This window comes from Salmo trutta, chromosome 3 (genome assembly GCF_901001165.1).
Source record: "Salmo trutta chromosome 3, fSalTru1.1, whole genome shotgun sequence".
Classification (NCBI taxonomy): Eukaryota; Metazoa; Chordata; class Actinopteri; order Salmoniformes; family Salmonidae; genus Salmo; species Salmo trutta.
This window is the reverse complement of record NC_042959.1, coordinates 11900326-11922150: the sequence shown is the minus strand read 5'-3', so window position 1 is coordinate 11922150 and position 21825 is coordinate 11900326. Positions and strand designations below refer to the sequence as shown.

Sequence of the window (21825 nt, the reverse complement as noted above, 5' to 3'; positions counted from 1 at the left end):
ACAATTTTAAGATGTATACATGTCTTTGTTTGTCTTGTTTGAGGTGAGTAGTTTCCCATACAGTCAAGAAGAAACTCATTCAGGTAAGTCTTTATTAAATATCTTGATAGAAAACGTTGCTCAAATCACACCCCAATGTCTGGTCAGAAAATGGCTGTTAGTATGCACAAAACTCATGATATACATTCTAAAATAGACATCTTAGTATCTTGATGTGTTAAGAACATTCTGTAGTAATCTGTTCCTTTGCGTCACGAAGTGAAACTTTTCACATGATTATATCTATATAAATCAGCTCTAAGACCTTTTCAAAGCTAAATGAAAAACTTCTGCTCTAAATTACTATAATAAAGTCAATCAACGTTGCTTTTCTTGAACTATTTCAATTCAATGCTATTATTGAAGGTCAGTTCGTCTAACATTTTCCCACAATTGAGACATTGTTGCATAGTCGGTCATTCATATTACAACAAACACTGATGATCCAATACCCCGTGGCTCCCCTTCAACTACCATTTTAAATTGGGCATCTTAGTTATATATGGAGTATAACTGGGAATGGAGTTTGCTTGTAACAATGATAATTAGCCCTGCTGACTCACTATTTAGTGAAATCCCCCCAGATGAGTTTAAAACAGAGATGGCAGTATTAGCTCAAGAAGAGGGTAGAACCCTCTATAGTTCAACAGTCAACCGTGCCCAAAGATCCTGAATTTCAGGTAAGTGGTGAAACAACTTTATAGATCACACCAAATCTCCTGCTCCTGCTCAAATTGGATTGAAATGTGTTCTCAATGACCAAGAGTACTGTGGGCTTTGAGCACAGTAGCCTAGATCACTGCAATGACTTGAGAGAAGAAAGATTGAGTGTGTGTGCTTGCTTGAGAAGGAGAGTGTGTGTCTGCTTGCTTGAGAAGGAGAGTGTGTGTCTGCTTGGGGGAGAAGGTGAGTGTGTTTGCGTGAGAAGGAGTGTGTGTATGAGGGTCTGCTTGTGTGTGTCAAGAGGAGGTGGAAGAGGTGCTCCTCTGCAGCAGTAGGGAGTGGCAGATGTCACAGACCCGTACAGGTCGAGGGTAGGAGGGCAGGGCCAACTCATTACTAGAACAACTGTTACAGTAGATATCTCCACAGTTCCTACAGTGGTGCTGCAGAGAGGGAGAGAAAACACAAATGTCCAAGTATAACTATTTGTAACACTTGTGGCAAATGAGAGCGTTTCAAAGAAAGGCATTTATACACTGAACAAAAATTTAAAAAAACGCAACATGTAAAGTGTTGGTTTCATGAGCTGAAATACAACGTCCCAGAAATGTTCCAAATGCACAAATAGCTTATTTCGCTTAAATTCTGTGCACAAATGTGTTTATATCCCTGTTAGTGAGCATTTCTCTTTTGCCAAGATAATCCATCCACCTGACAGGTATGGCATATCAAGAAGCTGATTAAACTGCATGATCATTACACAGGTGCACCTTGTACTGGGGACAACAAAAGGCGACAAAAATGTGCAGTTGTCACACAACACAATGCCACAGATGTCTAAAGGTTTAAGGGAGCGTGCAATTGGCATGCTGACTGCAGGAATGTCCACCAGAGTTGTTGGCAGAAAATTCAATGTTAATTTCTCTACCATAAGCAGCCTCCAATATCATTTTAGAGAATTTGGTAGTACGTCCAACTGGCCTCACAACCACAGACCACGTGTCACCACGCCAGACCACGTGTCACCACGCCAGACCACGTATCACCACGCCAGACCACGTGTAACCACGCCAGCCCAGGACCTCCACATCCGGCTTCTTCACCTGTGGGATCGTCTGAGAATAGCCACCTGGACATCTGATGAAACTGAGGAGTATTTCTGTCTGTAACAAAGTCCTTTTGTGGGGTAAAACTAATTCTGATTGGCTGGGCCTGGCTGCTAAGTGGGTGGGCCTATTCCCTCCAGGACCACCTGTGGCTACACCCCTGCCCATTCATGTGAAATCCATAGCGTAGGGCCTCATTTATTTATTTCAATTGACTGATTTCCTTCTATGAACTGTAACTCAGTTGCATGTTGCGTTTATATTTTTGTTCAGTATAAATCTTTACATCTGCCACAGACCATAGTCCACAACTGATGGATGGACAGAGCCTTACCTTTCTGCGAGCGATAGAGAACTCCTTCTGACAGTGTTTACACTGTGTAGCTTCATCGTCTTTCAGCCAGGCTTGGCCCTGATGGACACAGACAGACAATGCTCAATCACAAATGATTACAGAAATGAATGAGCGTGTGTCTGTCGTGTACCTGAAGGACCCTATGACCAGCGGTGAGTTTCTATGTCTCATCTGTTCTTCACTAGTAAACTCCATTGAGACTTGGTGTAACGGTGGGCTAGGGGAAGTGTTAATGTAGGACAGGGAACCCCTTACCTTCAGGGCTTTGTTGACCTCTTTGAAGTCCTCCATCTTCAGTTTAGACCTACGAGAGAGATGAGTCACACAAAGATAAAACAGATGGAACACAGGAAGTAATTGAAGAGGGATGTTAAGAGGATTAAGGAGTGGGCCTAGTTCAGTACTCACTGGCTGAGGTGTAGCCCCATCTCCTGTAAGGCAGTACGGTATTCACTGGCTGAGGTCTAGGCCCATTTCCTGTAAGGCCGTCTAGTATGGTACTCACTGGCTGAGGTGTAGACCCATCTCCTGTAAGGCCGCCTAGTACAGTACTCACTGGCTGAGGTGTAGACCCATCTCCTGTAAGGCCGTCTAGTACAGTACTCACTGGCTGAGGTGTAGACCCATCTCCTGTAACGCCGTCTAGTACAGTACTCACTGGCTGAGGTGTAGGCCCATCTCCTGTAAGGCCGTCTAGTACAGTACTCACTGGCTGAGGTGTATGCCCATCTCCTGTAAGGCCGTCTAGTACAGTACTCACTGGCTGAGGTGTAGACCCATCTCCTGTAAGGCCGTCTAGTACAGTACTCACTGGCTGAGGTGTAAGCCTATCTCCTGTAAGGCCGTCTAGTACAGTACTCACTGGCTGAGGTGTAGGCCCATCTCCTGTAAGGCCGTCTAGTACAGTACTCACTGGCTGAGGTGTAGGCCCATCTCCTGTAAGGCCGTCTAGTACAGTACTCACTGGCTGAGGTGTAGGCCCATATCCTGTAAGGCCGTCTAGTACAGTACTCACTGGCTGAGGTGTAGGCCCATATCCTGTAAGGCCGTCTAGTACAGTACTCACTGGCTGAGGTGTAGGCCCATCTCCTGTAAGGCCGTCTAGTACAGTACTCACTGGCTGAGGTGTAGGCCCATCTCCTGTAAGGCCGTCTAGTACAGTACTCACTGGCTGAGGGGTAGGCCCATCTCCTGTAAGGCCGTCTAGTACAGTACTCACTGGCTGAGGTGTAGGCCCATCTCCTGTAAGGCCGTCTAGTACAGTACTCACTGGCTGAGGTGTAGGCCCATCTCCTGTAAGGCCGTCTAGTACAGTACTCACTGGCTGAGGTGTAGGCCCATCTCCTGTAAGGCCGTCTAGTACAGTACTCACTGGCTGAGGTGTAGGCCCATCTCCTGTAAGGCCGTCTAGTACAGTACTCACTGGCTGAGGTGTAGACCCATCTCCTGTAAGGCCGTCTAGTACAGTACTCACTGGCTGAGGTGTAGGCCCATCTCCTGTAAGGCCGTCTAGTACAGTACTCACTGGCTGAGGTGTAGGCCCATCTCCTGTAAGGCCGTCTAGTACAGTACTCACTGGCTGAGGTGTATGCCCATCTCCTGTAAGGCCGTCTAGTACAGTACTCACTGGCTGAGGTGTAGACCCATCTCCTGTAAGGCCGTCTAGTACAGTACTCACTGGCTGAGGTGTAAGCCCATCTCCTGTAAGGCCGTCTAGTACAGTACTCACTGGCTGAGGTGTAGGCCCATCTCCTGTAAGGCCGTCTAGTACAGTACTCACTGGCTGAGGTGTAGGCCCATCTCCTGTAAGGCCGTCTAGTACAGTACTCACTGGCTGAGGTGTAGACCCATCTCCTGTAAGGCCGTCTAGTACAGTACTCACTGGCTGAGGTGTAAGCCCATCTCCTGTAAGGCCGTCTAGTACAGTACTCACTGGCTGAGGTGTAGGCCCATCTCCTGTAAGGCCGTCTAGTACAGTACTCACTGGCTGAGGTGTAGGCCCATCTCCTGTAAGGCCGTCTAGTACAGTACTCACTGGCTGAGGTGTAGGCCCATCTCCTGTAAGGCCGACTAGTACAGTACTCACTGGCTGAGGTGTAGGCCCATCTCCTGTAAGGCCGTCTAGTACAGTACTCACTGGCTGAGGTGTAGGCCCATCTCCTGTAAGGCCGTCTAGTACAGTACTCACTGGCTGAGGTGTAGGCCCATCTCCTGTAAGGCCGTCTAGTACAGTACTCACTGGCTGAGGTGTAAGCCCATCTCCTGTAAGGCCGTCTAGTACAGTACTCACTGGCTGAGGTGTAGGCCCATCTCCTGTAAGGCCGTCTAGTACAGTACTCACTGGCTGAGGTGTAGGCCCATCTCCTGTAAGGCCGTCTAGTACAGTACTCACTGGCTGAGGTGTAGGCCCATCTCCTGTAAGGCCGTCTAGTACAGTACTCACTGGCTGAGGTGTAGACCCATCTCCTGTAAGGCCGTCTAGTACAGTACTCACTGGCTGAGGTGTAGACCCATCTCCTGTAAGGCCGTCTAGTACAGTACTCACTGGCTGAGGTGTAGGCCCATCTCCTGTAAGGCCGTCTAGTACAGTACTCACTGGCTGAGGTGTAGGCCCATCTCCTGTAAGGCCGTCTAGTACAGTACTCACTGGCTGAGGTGTAGGCCCATCTCCTGTAAGGCCGTCTAGTACAGTACTCACTGGCTGAGGTGTAGGCCCATCTCCTGTAAGGCCGTCTAGTACAGTACTCACTGGCTGAGGTGTAGGCCCATCTCCTGTAAGGCCGTCTAGTACAGTACTCACTGGCTGAGGTGTAGGCCCATCTCCTGTAAGGCCGTCTAGTACAGTACTCACTGGCTGAGGTGTAGACCCATCTCCTGTAAGGCCGTCTAGTACAGTACTCACTGGCTGAGGTGTAGGCCCATCTCCTGTAAGGCCGTCTAGTACAGCACTCACTGGCTGAGGTGTAGACCCATCTCCTGTAAGGCCGTCTAGTACAGCACTCACTGGCTGAGGTGTAAGCCCATCTCCTGTAAGGCCGTCTAGTACAGTACTCACTGGCTGAGGTGTAGCCCCATCTCCTGTAAGGCCGTCTAGTACAGTACTCACTGGCTGAGGTGTAGACCCATCTCCTGTAAGGCCGTCTAGTACAGTACTCACTGGCTGAGGTGTAAGCCCATCTCCTGTAAGGCTGTCTAGTACAGTACTCACTGGCTGAGGTGTAGACCCATCTCCTGTAAGGCTGTCTCCTGATCCTGACAGGTCTGCTGAAGCTGCTTCTTCTCCTGACGAACATCCTGCAGCTCCTAGAGACATACACAAACCAGCTCAGAAGAAAAACGGGAGGTAGACTTCTCTTTTCTCTCTCTCTCTGAGTGTGTGAGAGAGACACTGACCGTGTGTAGCCCCTGTATCTGCTGTAGTTGGGTGCGGAGCTCGGTGCTGTTGTCCTGTTCTCTCTGTAAAGCTCTCTGAATGGCCTGTCTCTGCTCCTTCTCACTGCGCAGATCACTCTCCAGACCCAGCCTAGGGAGACAGGGGGGAGTGGGTCACAACGTGTGTGTGTGTGGGTGTGTGTCTGTCCATACGTACCTCAGTGTGTCCAGGTCAGACAGCTGTTTCTGTAGGGAGTCTACTCTGCCCTCCAGCTCGGTCCTCATGTCTCTCTCTGTCTGGTCACTCTGTCTACGATCACGCTCAGAGTTCTGCAGTCTGAAAATACATGGGCTACAATTAGTTTTCAATCATGTTAAAACACAGAAACCATTACGGAAATCACTCCACACACACACACACACACACACACACACACACACACACACACACACACACACACACACACACACACACACACACACACACACACAGTCTTGTACAACTAACCTTGTGGGGACACAATTCAGTCCCATTCAAAATCCTATTTTCTCTAACCCTTACCCTAACTTTCACCCTAAAACTAACCCTAGTTCATTATCCCAAACCTAATTCTAACCTTTACACTAAAACCCCTAGAAAGAGCAATTGACATTGTGGGGATTAACAAAATGTCCCCAGGTTGGTCAAATTGAGTTTGTTTAGTGTTCTTGTAGGGACTTCTGGTTAAACACGTCCAGACAAACCTCTGTTCCATCTCCTTAATGGTGGTCTCCATCTGGTTTATCTTCTCCTCCAGTTGTCCCTCCTCCTCCTCCTTCCTCTGGGCCTCGCGCTCACAGTCCTACACACACACACACTCTCTGTCAAGAGGTGTTGCTGCGTAAGTGAGAGAGTATGTGTGTGTTTCATGTTTGCTTGAGCTTGTGTGTGTCTGTGTATTTCTGTCTGTGTGTGTTACCTGTGTCTTGTGGAACATCTGCAGGTTGAGGGTTTTGACCTGGTCTAGTTGTTGTCGGAGGGCTTGCAGTGTTTCCTGTTTCTCATGTGTGTCTTTCTCCAGCAGCCTCATGGCCATCTCCATCTCCTGCTTTAGTCCCACCTGCAGCTCCAGCTCCCTCTCCAACTCCTACACACAGGAATACAAGGTACAGGAACACACACACCTATTGTAGAGGCAGTATAACACGTTAGTTAGCTAGGATCTCAAAGAAATGTAGAGATAGTTGTTCATCTCGCTGTTTCTCACACACACACACACACACCTGTCTGATGCGCTTCTCCTCCTGGTACTGTTTCCACACCACACTGTACATCTCATCCAGGCCCTGTCGTGTCTGTCTGTATGTCTCCAGCTCTACTGCACTGTCCTCCAGAGTCGCCTAGGAAATCACACAGGACGTGAAATGTCATCCTTCATATTGTCTGACTTAGATGACCATCGAACAGACTGAAAACGGTTGCAGATGCATAGGAAGTGAGAGTATCCTGACCTCCTCTTTCTTCTGGTTGCTCTGGACGATGGTCTCATTCTCATGTCTCAGTGTTTCCTGTTCCTCCCGTAAAGAGTTAATCCTGTCTGTCGCTGCCGTCAACTGTAGGGTTATAACACATCCATAAGCACTATATAGGTTATAACACATCCATAAACATTATGTAGGGTTAGTTTTTCCCCCTTGTGATTAATCACATTGTCTGAAAGTGTTAAAATACAATGAAAACATCTAAATAGATCATCAATACAGCTAAAATCTACAATGCCATGTAAAAACAAGTTGACATTGAGGTTAGTGGGCTTTTCTCAATTTACCTCATTTTGCTAACTTACTTTAGACAAAATGAAGACGTCAATATTCTTGTAAAGTTTAGCAATTAACTTGATACTAATAATTAAAAAAATTAGACAACCCTAGACAATAGGGTTATAACATCCATAAAAACAACATAGGGTTATTTACACATCCATAACTACATAGGGTTATACCATATTCATAAGGACTATGTAGGGTTATAACTAGGTATGTGAATCTTTCCATGTATCTAAATACATGGGCTCAGATACGTTTTAGTTGGAAATGATTCGGTGCGATTCGTTTTGATTAGAGCAACGAATCAATGCGATCCGATGCACTAACATTTGTTGCCAAAACACATGAATTTTCCATAGAAATTCGAATCTGCTGCTGAAGGAGCTCATGAGCTCTGAGCTGGATCTGCCTGAGCTGAGTTGTGGGTGTAAGTAAGTAAGTGATGGATACTGACCAAAAACAAACGCAACATGTAAAGTATTGGTCCCATGTTTCATGAGTTGAAATAAAACATCCCAGAAATATTCCATATGCACAAAGATTATTTCTCAAATCTTGTGCACAAATGTGTTTACATCCCTGTTAGTGATCATTTCTCCTTTGCCAAGATAATCCATCCACCGGACTGGTGTGGCATATCAAGAAGCTGAATAAACAGTATGATCATTACATAGGTGCACCTTCAGTGCCACAGATGCCTCAAGTTTTGAGGGAGCATGCAATTGGCATGTTGACTGTAGGAATGTCCACCAGAGCTGTTGGCAGAGAATTCAATGTTCATTTCTCTACCATAAGCGGCCTCCAATATAATTTTAGAGAATTTGACAGTACATCCAACCGGCCTCACAACTGCAGACCACGTGTAACCACGCCAGCCCATGACCTCCACATCTGGCTTCTTCACCTGCAGGATCCAGCCACCCAGACAGCTGATGAAACTGTGGGTTAGCACAACAGAAGAATTTCTACACAAACTGTCAGAAACTGTCTCAAGGAAGCTCATCTGCGTGCTCGTCGTCCTCACCAGGGTCTTGACCTAAATGCAGTTCGGCGTCGTAACCAACTTCAGTGTGCAAATGCTCACCTTCCATGGCCACTGGCACACTGGAGAAGAGAAGTGTGCTCTTCACGGATGAATCCCAGTTTCAACTGTTCCGGGCAGATGGCGTGTATGGCGTTGTGTGGGCAAGTGGTTTGCTGATGTCAATGTTGTGAACAGAGTGCCCCATGGTGGGGTTATGGTATGGGCAGGCATAAACTACGGACAACAAACACAATTAATTGCATTTTATCAATGGCAATTTGAATGCACAGAGATACCGTGACGAGATCCTGAGTCTCAGTGTCGTGCCAGTCATCCATCACCATTACCTCATGTTTCAGCATGATAATGCACGGCCCCATGTCGCAATAATCTGGACACAATTCCTGGAAGCTAAAAATGTCCCAGTTCTTCCTTGGCCTACATACTTACCAGACATGTCACCATTTTTGGAATGCTCTGGATTGATGTGTATGACAGTGTGTTCCAGTTCTGGCCAATATCCAGAAACTTCACACAGCCATTGAAGAGGAGTGGGACAACTTTCCACAGGCCACAATCAGCCTGATCAACTCTATGTGAAGGAGATGTGTCGCGCTCCACGAGGCAAATTGTGGTCACACCAGATATTGACTGGTTGGTTGGAGGGGGGGTAGATGCTGTCAATGTAAATAGTTCAGGTAGCCATTTGATTAATTGTGTTCAGCAGCCTTATGGCTGGGGGGGTAGAAGCTGTTAAGAAGCCTCTTGGTCCTACAAGGCTGTCTCTTTGTTGTCGGTGATCAGGCATGCTACTCTTGTGTTGTCAGCAAACTTAATGAGGGTGTTGGAATCATGCTTGGCCACGCAGTCGAGGGGGAACAGGGAGCATAGGAGGGGACTAAGCACTGGGGCCCCTCAGGGGTGCGTGCTAAGGATCAGCGTGGCAGATGTGTTGTTGCCTACTCTTACCACCTGGGGACGGCCCGTCAGGAAGTCCAGGATCCAGTTGTGTTTAGTCCCAGGGTCCTTAGCTTAGTGATGAGCTTTGAGGGTACTATGGTGTTGAACGCTGAGCTGTAGTCAATTAATAGCATTCTCACATAGGTGTTTCTTTTGACCAGGTGGGAAAGGGCAGTGTGGATTGAGATATCTGTGGATCTGTTGGGGCGGAGTGGGTCTAGGGTTTCCGGGATGATGGTGTTGATGTGAGCCAAGACCAGCCTTTCAAAGCACTTCATGGCTACCGACGTGAGTCATTTAGGCAGGTTACCTTCGCTTTCTTGGGCACAAGGGTCTATGGTGGTCTGATTGAAACATGTAGGTATTATATACTTGGTGAGGGAGAGGTCAGTGAACATGTCAGTGAAGACATTGAAAAAAATAATAATAAAAAAATTGTACTAACCCCTCCACCACCCCCACCTTCGGAGTGAAGACACTTGCCAGTTGTTCCGCGCATGCTCGGAGTACACTACCTGGTAATCCGTCTGGCTCCGCTGAATGTTGATCTGTTTAAAAGTCTTGTTCACATCGGCTACGGAGAGCGTGATCAGCTATTCTGGACGACTGTGTGGTGCTCTCATGCATGCTTCATTGTTGCTTGCCTCGAAGCGAGCATAAAAGGCATTTAGCTCGTCTGGTAGGCTCGCGTCACTGGGCAGCTCGCAACTGGGTTTCCCGTTGTAGTCCGTAATAGTTTGCAAGTCCTGCCACATCCGACGAGAGTCAGAGCCGGTGTAATAGGATTCAATCTTAGTCCTGTATTGACGCTTTGCCTCATCTGAGGGCATAGCAGGGTTTCTTATAAGTGTCCGGATTAGTGCTCCGCTCCTTGAAAGCGGCAGCTCTAGCCTTTAGCTCGGTGCGGATATTGCCTGTAATCCATGGCTTCTGTTTGGGACATGTACGTACAGTCACTGCGGGGACGACGTCATCAATGCACTTATTAATGAAGCCAGTGACTGAGGTGGTATACTTCTCAATGCCATTGGATGAATCCCAGAACATATTCCAGTTTGTGCTATCAAAACAGTCCTGTAGTGTAGCATCCGCATCATCTGACCACTTCCGTATTGAGTGAGTCACTGATACTTCCTGCTTTAGTTTTTGCTAGTATGCAGTCATGTTAAATCCATAGATTAGGGCCTAATGAGTTTATTTAAATGAACTGATTTCTTTATATGAACTATAACTCAGTAAAATATTTGAAATTGTTGCATGTTGCGTTTATATTTTTGTTCAGTGTATATGTCTATGGGGTCTGTAGGCACCTCAGCTGAGCCACTAGGGAAAATGTGAATCTACCACCCCACTATCCTAAACATCCATCAATATTTTTGCAGAGCTAGTAATGTATCAATATTTAGCTATGGCACCCAATGAATATATAGTACAACTTTGGATTTCACCCCCGTCTCATAATCGAATGGTTTAGACCGTTTGGAAGTTTTGACAACTCGAAGTGAGCTTCTCTTCTTCTCCCGCTTCGACCATGCAGTGCGGGTAGCAAAAGTGATTGCTCTCCTAGTTATTAAACTATTAAAGTTACCCTGTATATGACCATATATACTGATTGTTTAAAACAAAACTACCAAAACTATTGATGATAATAATTCAAAATATAATGTAAGCCCCAATCAGCATGTAGGCTATGGCCAGATGAGTCATGTCTCCGGTAGTTTTTTAAGTTCATTTCCATGAGCACCAACACGTGAAGCTCATAGGAACATATAAGAAAATTGGGTGTCAAATGAAAGGTAAGAGTCTATATTTTAGAGTAATTAAGGCAAAGAATTATAATATATACAGTTGAAGTCGGAAGTTTACATACTTGGAGTCATTAAAATGTGTTTTTCAACCACTCCACAAATGTCTTGTTAACAAACTATAGTTTTGGCAAGTCGGTTAGGACATCTACTTTGTGCATGACACAAGTAATTTTTCCAACAATTGTTTACAGACAGATTATTTCACTTAAGATGACTGTGCCTTTAAACAGCTTGGAAAATTCCAGAAAATGATGTCATGGCTTTAGAAGCTTCTGATAGGCTAATTGACATAATTTCAGTCAATTGGAGGTGTACCTGTGGATGTATTTCAAGGTCTACCTTCAAACTCAGTGCCTCTTTGCTTGACATCATGGGAAAATCAAAAGAAATCAGCCAAGACCCCAGAAAAACAATTGTAGACCTCCACAAGTCTGGTTCATCCTTGGGAGCAATTCCCAAACGCCTGAAGGTACCACGTTCATCTGTACAAACAATTGTACGCAAGTATAAACACCATGGGACCACACAGCTGTCATACCGCTCAGGAAGGAGATGCGTTCAGTCTCCTAGAGATGAACGTACTTTGGTTCGAAAATCAATCCCAGAACAACAGCAAAGGACCTTGTGAAGATGCTGGAGGAAACAGGTACAAAAGTATCTATATCCACAGTAAAATGAGTCCTATATCGACATAACCTGAAAGGCCGCTCAGCAAGGGAGAAGCCACTGCTCCAAAACCGCCATAAAAAAAGCCAGACTACGGTTTGCCACTGCACATGGGGACAAAGATCGTACTTTTTGGAGAAATGTCCTCTGGTCTGATGAAACAAAAATAGAACTGTTTGGCCATAACCATCGTTATGTTTGGAGGAAAAAGGGAGAGGCTTGCAAGCCGAAGAACACCGTCCCAACCATGAAGCATGGGGGTGGCAACATAATTGTTGTGGGGGTGCTTTGCTGCAGGAGGGACTGGTGCACTTCACAAAATAGATGGCATCATGAGGTAGGAAAATGATGTGGATATATTGAAGCAACATCTCAAGACATCAGTCAGGAAGTTAAAGCTTGGTCGCAAATGGGTCTTCCAAATGGACAATGACCCCAAGCATACTTCCAAAGTTGTAGCAAAATGGCTTAAGGACAACAAAGTCAAGGTATTGGAGTGGCCATCGCAAAGCCCTGACCTCAATCCTATAGAAAATTTGTTGGCAGAACTGAAAAGGCGTGTGCGCGCAAGGAGGCCTACAAACCTGACTCAGTTACACCAGCTCTGTCAGGAGGAATGGGCCAAAATTCACCCAACTTATTGTGGAAAGCTTGTGGAAGGCTACCCAAAACATTTGACCCAAGTTACACAATTTAAAGGCAATGCTACCAAATACTAATTGAGTGTATATAAAACTTCTGACCCACTGGTAATGTGATGAAAGAAATAAAAGCTGAAATAAATAATTCTCTCTACTATTATTCTGAAATTTCTCATTCTTAAAATAAAGTGGTGATCCTAACTGATCTAAGACAGGGAATTTCTACGAGGATTAAATGTCAGGAATTGTGAAAAACTGAGTTTAAATGTATTTGGTTAAGGTGTATGTAAACTTCCCACTTCAACTGTGTATATATATGTTTTTTTGTGTTTTTTTATTTTCCATCCTAAAAATTTGGATTTTAATTAAGCAAAGGTTTTGATTTGTTGTCAAACAGATGGAAAGAGGTCTTAGAAAACATCTACCAGAAAAAGACTTAAAGTATCACACATACATCAACACACAGTAATGTAGAAGTAAAGACCCCTGACAACTAATATCAACACTTCTATTTAGTTAAAGATACTTTTTTCTGCCTTCTGTAAGTTTGAGAAATATTGGCTTGAAATTCCATTACCAAAACCCCACATATCTTGATATTTTCTCATTTCTCTCCCTCATAAGGGAGGATAATGACAGTTCAGAGAAGTAACAAGTAAAGGTAGACCTATCAATTAGTTCATGTTTTTACTGATATCAGTTGTTTTAGTGAATTTTTGGGTGATTAAAACTCGAAATTCCATTACCAAATCGTAACGAAATTTCAGAAAAATTTCAGTGAACTGGTGATTCATAACGTTTGAATATATTTTCTGACTGATGCATGTTACATTTGGATCAGTTTGGCGTCTTAAACATTTGAACTGGGGACCGATGTGCATCAGTGAATCGTTACATCTCTAGTTATAACATGTACATTAGCTCTACACAAGGTTATAAAACACCCACGGGAACTATGGTTATTATAACACAGTCTAAGCCGGAGGGGGGGGGGGGTTCTAAGCTAACATATGGAATTGTTTTAAGATGGTCATACCAATGATCATATATTTAACCATTTGATTTAGAATTTTAGGGTAGGGGTTTTAAGGCAGGGCTGTCTCATTCCATGGAGGGCCTTGTGACTGCAGTTTTTTGTTGTTTTCCTTTCAATTAAGCCTGAGACAACCAGGTGTGGGGAGCTCCTTACTAATTAGTGGGGATCGGTATTGTTAAGATTTTAACGGTATTACTACTCTTACCGATACTGCTTATCCATCCAGTACTTTAACGGTAATTCTTATCAGTTCTTTTTGTTATTTTTTACGGAAAAACACAAAAACAAATTAAAAACATAATCAACATCACTTTATTTTCTGAAATGTAAAACACATTTAAAAAACTATTATTTACAGCAAAAGAAACAGCAATGTTTTGAACAAATCACTATTATAGACTCTAATGTTGTGTTGATGGAAATGTAAAACAAATGAAATAAACAATATTTTTCTGCAAAAGAAAAGACAGAGGTATAGAACAACACGTGTGGCGCCTGCAGGTAGGGTGGGGCCTGCAGGTAGGGTGGGCCTGCAGGTAGGGTGGGGCCTGCAGGTAGGGTGGGGTCTGCAGGTAAGGTGGGGCCTGCAGGTAGGGTGGGGCCTGCAGGTAGGGTGGGGTCTGCAGGTAGGGTGGGCCTGCAGGTAGGGTGGGGCCTGCAGGTAGGGTGGGGCCTGCAGGTAGGGTGGGGTCTGCAGGTAGGGTGGGCCTGCAGGTAGGGTGGGGCCTGCAGGTAGGGTGGGCCTGCAGGTAGGGTGGGCCTGCAGGTAGGGTGGGCCTGCAGGTAGGGTGGGGCCTGCAGGTAGGGTTGGGCCTGCAGGTAGGGTTGGGCCTGCAGGTAGGGTGGGGTCTGCAGGTAGGGTGGGGCCAGGTAGGGTGGGCCTGCAGGTAGGGTGGGGCCTGCAGGTAGGGTGGGGCCAGGTAGGGTGGGGTCTGCAGGTAGGGTGGGGCCTGCAGGTAGGGTGGGGCCTGCAGGTAGGGTGGGGCCTGCAGGTAGGGTGGGGCCTGCAGGTAGGGTGGCGCCTGCAGGTAGGCTGCAACAGGACTAACAGTTCTTAGCAGTTCTTCTGGAGAAAGATCAACATATTTGCCTCCTCTGGCAGAAGTCGGGACCTCTCCTGGCTTATTGTGTTCCCTGCAGTCGAAAATACCCTCTCGCTAGGGGTGGAGGAGGCTTGAGCACAGAGGTAGTTTGTTGCAATGTTTGTGAGGAGGGGCAGAGTAGCTCTCTTCTCCCACCACTACATCACAGGATCTTCAGCCATGGGGATGGGAGGCAGGCCTTTGTAGAGCTCGACCTCTAGGTCAACACGCTCGCTGAGGGACGAGGTGTCCTGTTGGATCGTCAATCGCTGTCCTCCTCTGAGAACAGCTCCATCAAGGCATTCCTTGTTTTGTACAATGGAGGGACTGTCTCCTCCATTTCCTCTCCTTCTCCTTCAGACTCTTCCTCCTGTTGCTGGTGCTCTGTGTCTGTCCGCTCCGGCTCCTCTGACAGCCCTGGTGTTGCTCCTGTCACATCAGCCTCAACAGTTGCCTTCCTCAGCCTGTCCCAGATGGCGTCACTCACCGGCCTCCATTGCTGTGGCCTCATTTTTTAAAATGTATTTTACCTTTATTTAACTAGGCAAGTCAGTTAAGAACAAATTCTTATTTTCAATGACGGCCTAGGAACAGTGGGTTAACTGCCTCGTTCAGGGGCAGAAGGACAGATTTTTACCTTGTCAGCTCGGGGATTCGATCTTGCAACCTTTCAGTTACTAGTCCAACGCTCTAACCACTAGGCTACCTGCCTCCCCGATGCAGGAAAGCTTGAATATCCTCATCCTGATAGCGCTCGGAGAGGTTCTCCCACACCTTCTCTTTGATGGTTTCCACAAACATTGTATCTTCATGCTTCACAGTGAAGTGCTCTTCCAGTTTGTGGAGGATGGATTTGATCTGTCCACAGGGGGCATTCTTTTCACATGACACACACAGTGTGGATGTATGGAGGATTCTCATGAGCTGGACAAACTCCTCAGCTTTATGGAAGTCCTCGTCCTTCAGACGGTCCAGGTTGGCCTTGGTCAGAGCAAGTTCCATCTGGTCTTGAAATCAAGGATGAGTGAGTGTTGCGGAAGGCCTGAAACAACAAAAAACAACATTTAATTACTGCACACTTGAATATTGAATTAAATTGTTAAATGTGGGAATTTCTAAATAACACTTTAATAGATTGAACTGGCTTCTTACCAAGGAGCTGCTGCTTTTCCTTCAAGACTGTTTTGGACATTGAGGATCTCTTGAACCACACGACCAACTCTGATTGGGGCTGGACATCGAGGATCTCTTGAACCACATGACCAGCTCTGATTGGGGCTGGACATCGAGGATCTCTTGAACCACATGACCACTGCTCTGATTTGGGCTGCCCATTTATCAATGGAAGTTATTTGGTAGATTTTCTGTGCTGCCAGATTCAATGTGTGTGCAATCATCCTATTTTTAGGATGTGTAGCCTCTTGATGGCAACATCCATATTGCCAGCATTATCAACAGTCACAGCTACAATCTTGCTCGGCTCTATCTCAAACTCTTCCAGAATGTCTGAGATCTCCTCTGCCACTACTTCGCCAGTTTGTGATTTGTACTCTGCCCTGGTGTGGAGGACCTTCTGTTTTACACTGCCCTGGTGTGGAGGACCTTCTGTTTTACACTGTCCTGGTGTGGAGGACCTTCAGTTTTACACTGCCCTGGTGTGAAGGACCTTCTGTTTTACACTGTCCTGGTGTGGAGGACCTTCTGTTTTACACTGTCCTGGTGTGGAGGACCTTCAGTTTTACACTGCCCTGGTGTGGAGGACCTTCTGTTTTACACTGCCCTGGTGTGGAGGACCTTCTGTTTTACACTGTCCTGGTGTGGAGGACATTCTGTTTTACACTGCCCTGGTGTGGGGGACCTTCTGTTTTACACTGTCCTGGTGTGGAGGACCTTCTGTTTTACACTGTCCTGGTGTGGAGGACCTTCTGTTTTACACTGTCCTGGTGTGGAGGACCTTCTGTTTTACACTGTCCTGGTGTGGAGGACCTTCTGTTTTACACTGTCCTGGTGTGGGGGACCTTCTGTTTTACACTGTCCTGGTGTGGAGGACCTTCTGTTTTACACTGCCCTGGTGTGGAGGACCTTCTGTTTTACACTGCCCTGGCTTGTGTAGTGCACTGTAACAGTGACAACCCTTTTATACTACTATATCCTAAAAATGAATACAACTCAATATATACTGACAGAGTGTTACCTAAAGCCCTTGGACTCCACTGTTGCAAAGGGGTGTAGGCCTTTCACTATGAACTTGGTCATGGCTAGGTGGCACTCATTCACCCTCTCCTCAGTCATCCTCCCACTAGCTGCCAGCGTGAAGGAGCTTTGGGCTTGTCCTTGGCTTGGAACAGAGGTATTAGAGGGAGGAGTGGGTTGGTTCATTGTAGCTGCAACTTTAACAAAAAAGTTTCAAGCTCTTTAAATGGGTGATTGAATTTCTGAACGCACCCATAGCTAAAAAATCAGCTGGCTAATGGTTCCTTTTGATCATGAACCCATGTTCTCATAATCTAGTTAACTCAGTGTGTGGGATCTAGGCTGCTAGCATATATTCTTTATTCAGTCAGTTAAGAACAAATTCTTATTTACAATGACGGCCTACCAAAAGGCAAAAGGCCTCCTTGCGGGGACGCAAGCTGGGATTAAAAAAGAAATACAATATAGGACAACACACATCACAACAAGAGAGACAACATACCTAACGTAGATCGGGCAACGAGAGATGAACTACGAGCTAGGCAGTCAAACTGCATTTCTCTGCCTGTACATGATGCACTTTCCATAGATGTTTGGACAGATTGCTCGTGTTTCCGCCCTTACAAGAAAAAGTAATGATGCACTTGTGGCAATGAGCATCGTCAGCATCGACTCTGGTGAAGTGTAACCACCCTTTTAAACATTTTGATCTCTCCGCCATCGTCACTAATTAAGAGCAGGGTCTTTTGTGTGTGTGTGTGTGTGTGTGTGTGTGTGTGTGTGTGTGCTGTAGCATGAGAGATCTCTCTTCTGGATTGGGAATAGAAAAAATGCATCATAGATGAATGTCTTCATTTTATTGCAAATTAGAAACGGTTGGTGAGAAAATGTACAAGATAACGTTTATGTAGCAATAATAAATAGGACATGTATTTTCTTAATTTCTCCAGTACCGAAAGCAGAACCGATAACGTCGGAGCTTATCCATACTACGGTCTTTCATAATTTAGCCCCGGGGCCCGTTTAATACCGGGTTTCGGTACCCATCCCTACTAATTAGTGACCTTAATTCATCAATCAAGGACAAGGGAGGAGCGAAAATTTGCAGACACTCTGCCTTCTGTGGAATGAGTTTGACACCTGTGCCATTAATTGTTTTTGGGATAAAAACATTGAATTTGGCCTTACTGCTTTTAGCCCATAGAAACACATCGAATAATAGCTTCATACATGGACAAACAGATCTTTTTGGACATGTATTTAACCCCTTATTTTAGGCACTAAACTATCTCCATATACCGTATACACACACTTCCATTCATTTTTTTAACTTCAGACTAGTCTTGTGGGGGTTGTGGGCATCCTAGAGCAAAACGTACGTGTTTGTGAGAGACTCACCTTTTCATAGTAGTGTGTAGCCCAAACTGTTGGGACGCTACAGACAGAAGTTGGCAGATCGGCTATACCAACTTCAGACGAGTCCCAAGACGCTTGTGGGGGTCGTAGGGCAAAACGGAGAACACCGTCGTGTTCGTGAGAGTTTCATCTTTCCATAGAGGGGTAATGGTTTTATAGGTAAAACAATTTGGACGCTACAGACGTGTTTGTGACATTTTTGTGAGATGACCGATTTTAGGGATGTCTTATACAGTGGATACATAGATACATCCCAAATAGATATCTCGAACTTAATAATCACTACAACACATTCAGAAGCTCATCTTACCTCCTCAATCAGCTTGCTGTTGGTCTTCTCTATGGAGTCCATCTTGGCCTGCAGGTCAGTGACGGTGCAGCTCAGGTGTCTGTTCAGCTCCTCGATGTAGTGCTTTTGGTCCAATATGGCCGTCAACTTAGCATCACTGACAGAGAGGAGATAATAACAGAGAGAGAGAGAGGAGTGTGGTTTATGTTGATGGTTTATCTTTGTATCACTGAGAAAGAGAAGAGGAGTGAGAGGAAAGGAAAATAGGAAAAAACAAAGTGAGGAGTGTGTTTGGTGTGAGGGAGGAAAGACACCGTACTTACTCCTTAGTGGTCTCGGTGGTCATAGGGTCCTTCAGGTACAAGGAGAAGTCTATGACCCCCACCTGGGAGTCAAGGTCCTCTCCTTTGATACAGAGGTTAGCATCAATGACGTTTAGCCCCACCAGCATCCCTCCTATCACTGTCCCCTCCTCCTCCATCATCAACGCTCCTGGATCGTAGAACTCACTGTAGGAGGAAGGAGGCAGAGAGATTTCCTAAGATAGATACAATAACTACTGTAAACATGAATAGGACTCAACATGCTTACCGGTATTACATGTTTATTAGACTGATTCAGTTCTAGCAACAGAGCCTTGTGCTGTACTCACCCTAGGATGTCCCTTCGGTCCAGCAGGGCTTTCAGGTAGTCAGACAATTTCTTCTGCATCAGGGCCAGATGCAGCCAGGCCCGAGCCCGACCCAACCCAGTCTTTAGCCCTGGCAGGTCTCTGGCACTGGTGGTAATATCAGTAGAATCAGGACACAGCTTCTGAACCAGCTCCAGAGGACCCCAGATAGACTTATTTTGATTGATGAATGACTTCTTCACTACAGAGAGAAAGAGAGAAGAAAGGAGAATGTTTAGGTAGTGTTCAAAGGGTGAAAACCAGTACCGCAAGAATGCTACAGTCTCCAACTCTGCTACTGGAGAGCAATTGGTTGTGCAGGTTTTCACTCCAGCACTAAAGTAACAAAACTGACTGAGCTAATCAACTCTGCAACACATCTAGCAGTGCTCCAGACTGAGGGTTGACCTGTCACCCCTGTTCGAGAGCAAGTCTCACCTTTCAGTCCGTGTTTGAGGCACTGCTCCAGAACCACAAAGAACTGCTGCAGCGGCGGGTAGTCAGAGTCCAGGGTTCTGCCCAGACTTAGAGAAGACTGGATCAGGCCCTTAATACTCAGCTTCATCATACTGAACAGGTTGGAGCGCTCCACAGCCATATGGTCCTTCACTGCTACAAACAGACAGAGAGAGAGTGTAATTGCTCAATGTAATTGAAGAATCTAACCCCTTCTGGGAAAATGTGAAAACTCTAAACAAACAACACGAAGAGTTATCTATCCAAAATGGAGATGTGTGGATAAACCACTTCTCCAATCTGTTTGTTATAGAGCCAAAGAACAAACAGCAAAAAAATAAACACGATCAAATACAAATCTTAGAATCAACTATTAAAGGCTACAACAACCCACTGGATTCTCCAATTACATTGAATGAACTACAGGACAAAATACAAACCCTCCAACCCAAAAAGGCCTGTGGGGTTGATGGTGTCCTAAATTAAATATACAGACCACAAATTCCAATTGGCTATACTTGAACTCATTAACATCATCCTCAACTATGGCATCTTCCCCGATATTTGGAACCAAGGACTGATCACCCCAATTCACAAAAGTGGAGACAAATTTGACCCCAATAACTTCCGGGGGATATGCGTCAACAGCAACCTTGGGAAAATCCTCTGCATTATCATTACCAGCAGACTCGTACATTTCCTCAGTGAAAACAATGTACTGAGCAGATGTCAAATTGGCTTTTTACCAAATTACCGTACGACAGACCAAACAAACCAAAACAAAGGCAAAGTCTTCTCACGCTTTGTTGATTTAAAAAAAGCTTGACTCAATTTGGAATAAGGGTCTGCTATACAAATTGATGGAAAGTGGTGTTGGGGGAAAAACATACGATGTTATAAAATCCATGTAAACAAACAACAAGTGTGCGGTTAAAATTGGCAACAAAAAAATTATCTTTCCATAGGGCCGTGGGGTGAGACAGGGATGCAGCTTAAGCCCCACCCTCTTCAACATCTATATCAACGAATTGGTGAGGGCACTACAACAGTCTGCAGCACCTGGCCTCACCCTACTAGAATCTGAAATCAAATGTCTACTGCTTGCTGATGATCTGGTCCTTCTGTCCCCTACCAAGGAGGGCCTACAGCAGCACCTAGATATTCTGCACAGATTCTGCCAGACCTGGGCCCTGACAGTAAATCTCAGTATGACAAAAATAATGTTGTTCCAAAAAAGGTCCAGTCGCCAGGACCACAAATACAAATTCCATCTAGACACCATTGCCCTAGAGCACACAAAAAACTATACATACCTCGGCCTAAACATCAGCGCCACAGGTAACTTCCACAAAGCTGTGAACGATCTGAGAGACAAGCCAAGAAGGGCCTTCTATGCCATCAAAAGGAACATAAAATTTAACATACCAATTAGGATCTGGCTAAAAATACTTGAATCAGTTATTGAACCCATTGCCCTTTATGCTTGTGAGGTCTGGGGTCCGCTCACCAACTAAGAATTCACAAAAAATGGGACAAACACCAAATTGAGACTCTGCATGCAGAATTCTGGTGGGAAGAGATCAAAATCTGAGTTCCTGTGCAAAAGTAATTTAAAAGAAAACACTAAAACATGACCACTGATAAATATAGACTGTTAGTCTAGATTTGTGTTGCTTAAGCATGCCATCCTAATTTCCTCGCCAGGCAGGAGTCATGTGCTGTGTTGACAGCAGAGATGCAGAAGAGGGAAGTAGTTCAGCACGTAACTCCCTAGTAAGTTTATATGGTTCCATATTGGCGTGAAATACAAGAACCTTTCTACGTGCCTGGTAAGTATTGGTTAGTGTTGGTGTTATTCTCGGTAGAGTTTTGTTTATTCGGACTGGTGGGAGAGCTAGCGGCAGATCCCGACGATGTTGCGTTTCTCAAAGCTGCACCGTAGCTGACCCCACTGCTGATCGTCTCGGTCGCCTTCCGTGCCAGCGACAGGATCGGTGTTGACCAATTGCTCTCGGTCACCGGTTTGTCTATTGGCGCCTCTTCATCGCTGCTAATGCCAACAGGGTGGCTGTCTGGAAGAACTTCCACAACTTTGGTTTCCTCTTTGACGTCGCTTTTTTCAGCAACTGTGTTTGTTTCCCTTACCTCGTCGGCCATTTTTTCAAATAATAGAACATGTGACTGCAGGCCAGAGCAATCGTCTATGATGCCTGCGAGAAGTCCAAAGTAATCGAGTTATGATT

At 45.5% G+C, this 21825-nt stretch overlaps 1 protein-coding gene and 1 long non-coding RNA gene across 3 annotated transcripts; both read right to left on the bottom strand.

Moving 5' to 3' along the window:
* Window positions 1–78: 78 nt before the first annotated feature.
* On the bottom strand, window positions 79–21743 carry LOC115168310 (RUN and FYVE domain-containing protein 1). 2 transcript variants are annotated; one of them, XM_029723465.1, is made up of 15 exons: window positions 21409–21743; window positions 19565–19738; window positions 19109–19328; window positions 18780–18965; window positions 18478–18613; window positions 7027–7128; window positions 6799–6915; window positions 6495–6662; window positions 6280–6377; window positions 5753–5872; window positions 5557–5686; window positions 5372–5466; window positions 2419–2467; window positions 2143–2220; window positions 79–1145 (listed from the first exon to the last, which is right to left on the bottom strand). In XM_029723465.1, exons 1-15 carry the CDS (start codon window positions 21737–21739, stop codon window positions 999–1001), a joined length of 2151 nt encoding a protein of 716 aa, XP_029579325.1. In that variant the 5' UTR covers window positions 21740–21743; the 3' UTR covers window positions 79–998. The 2 variants fall into 2 exon arrangements, with proteins under 2 accessions (XP_029579325.1, XP_029579332.1); XM_029723472.1 differs by having other exon boundaries at window positions 19565–19735.
* LOC115168339 (uncharacterized) lies at window positions 12760–13416 on the bottom strand. Its single transcript, XR_003870657.1, has 2 exons — window positions 13258–13416; window positions 12760–13222 (listed from the first exon to the last, which is right to left on the bottom strand). It is a non-coding gene; the product is annotated as an uncharacterized LOC115168339 (long non-coding RNA).
* Window positions 21744–21825: the final 82 nt, after the last annotated feature.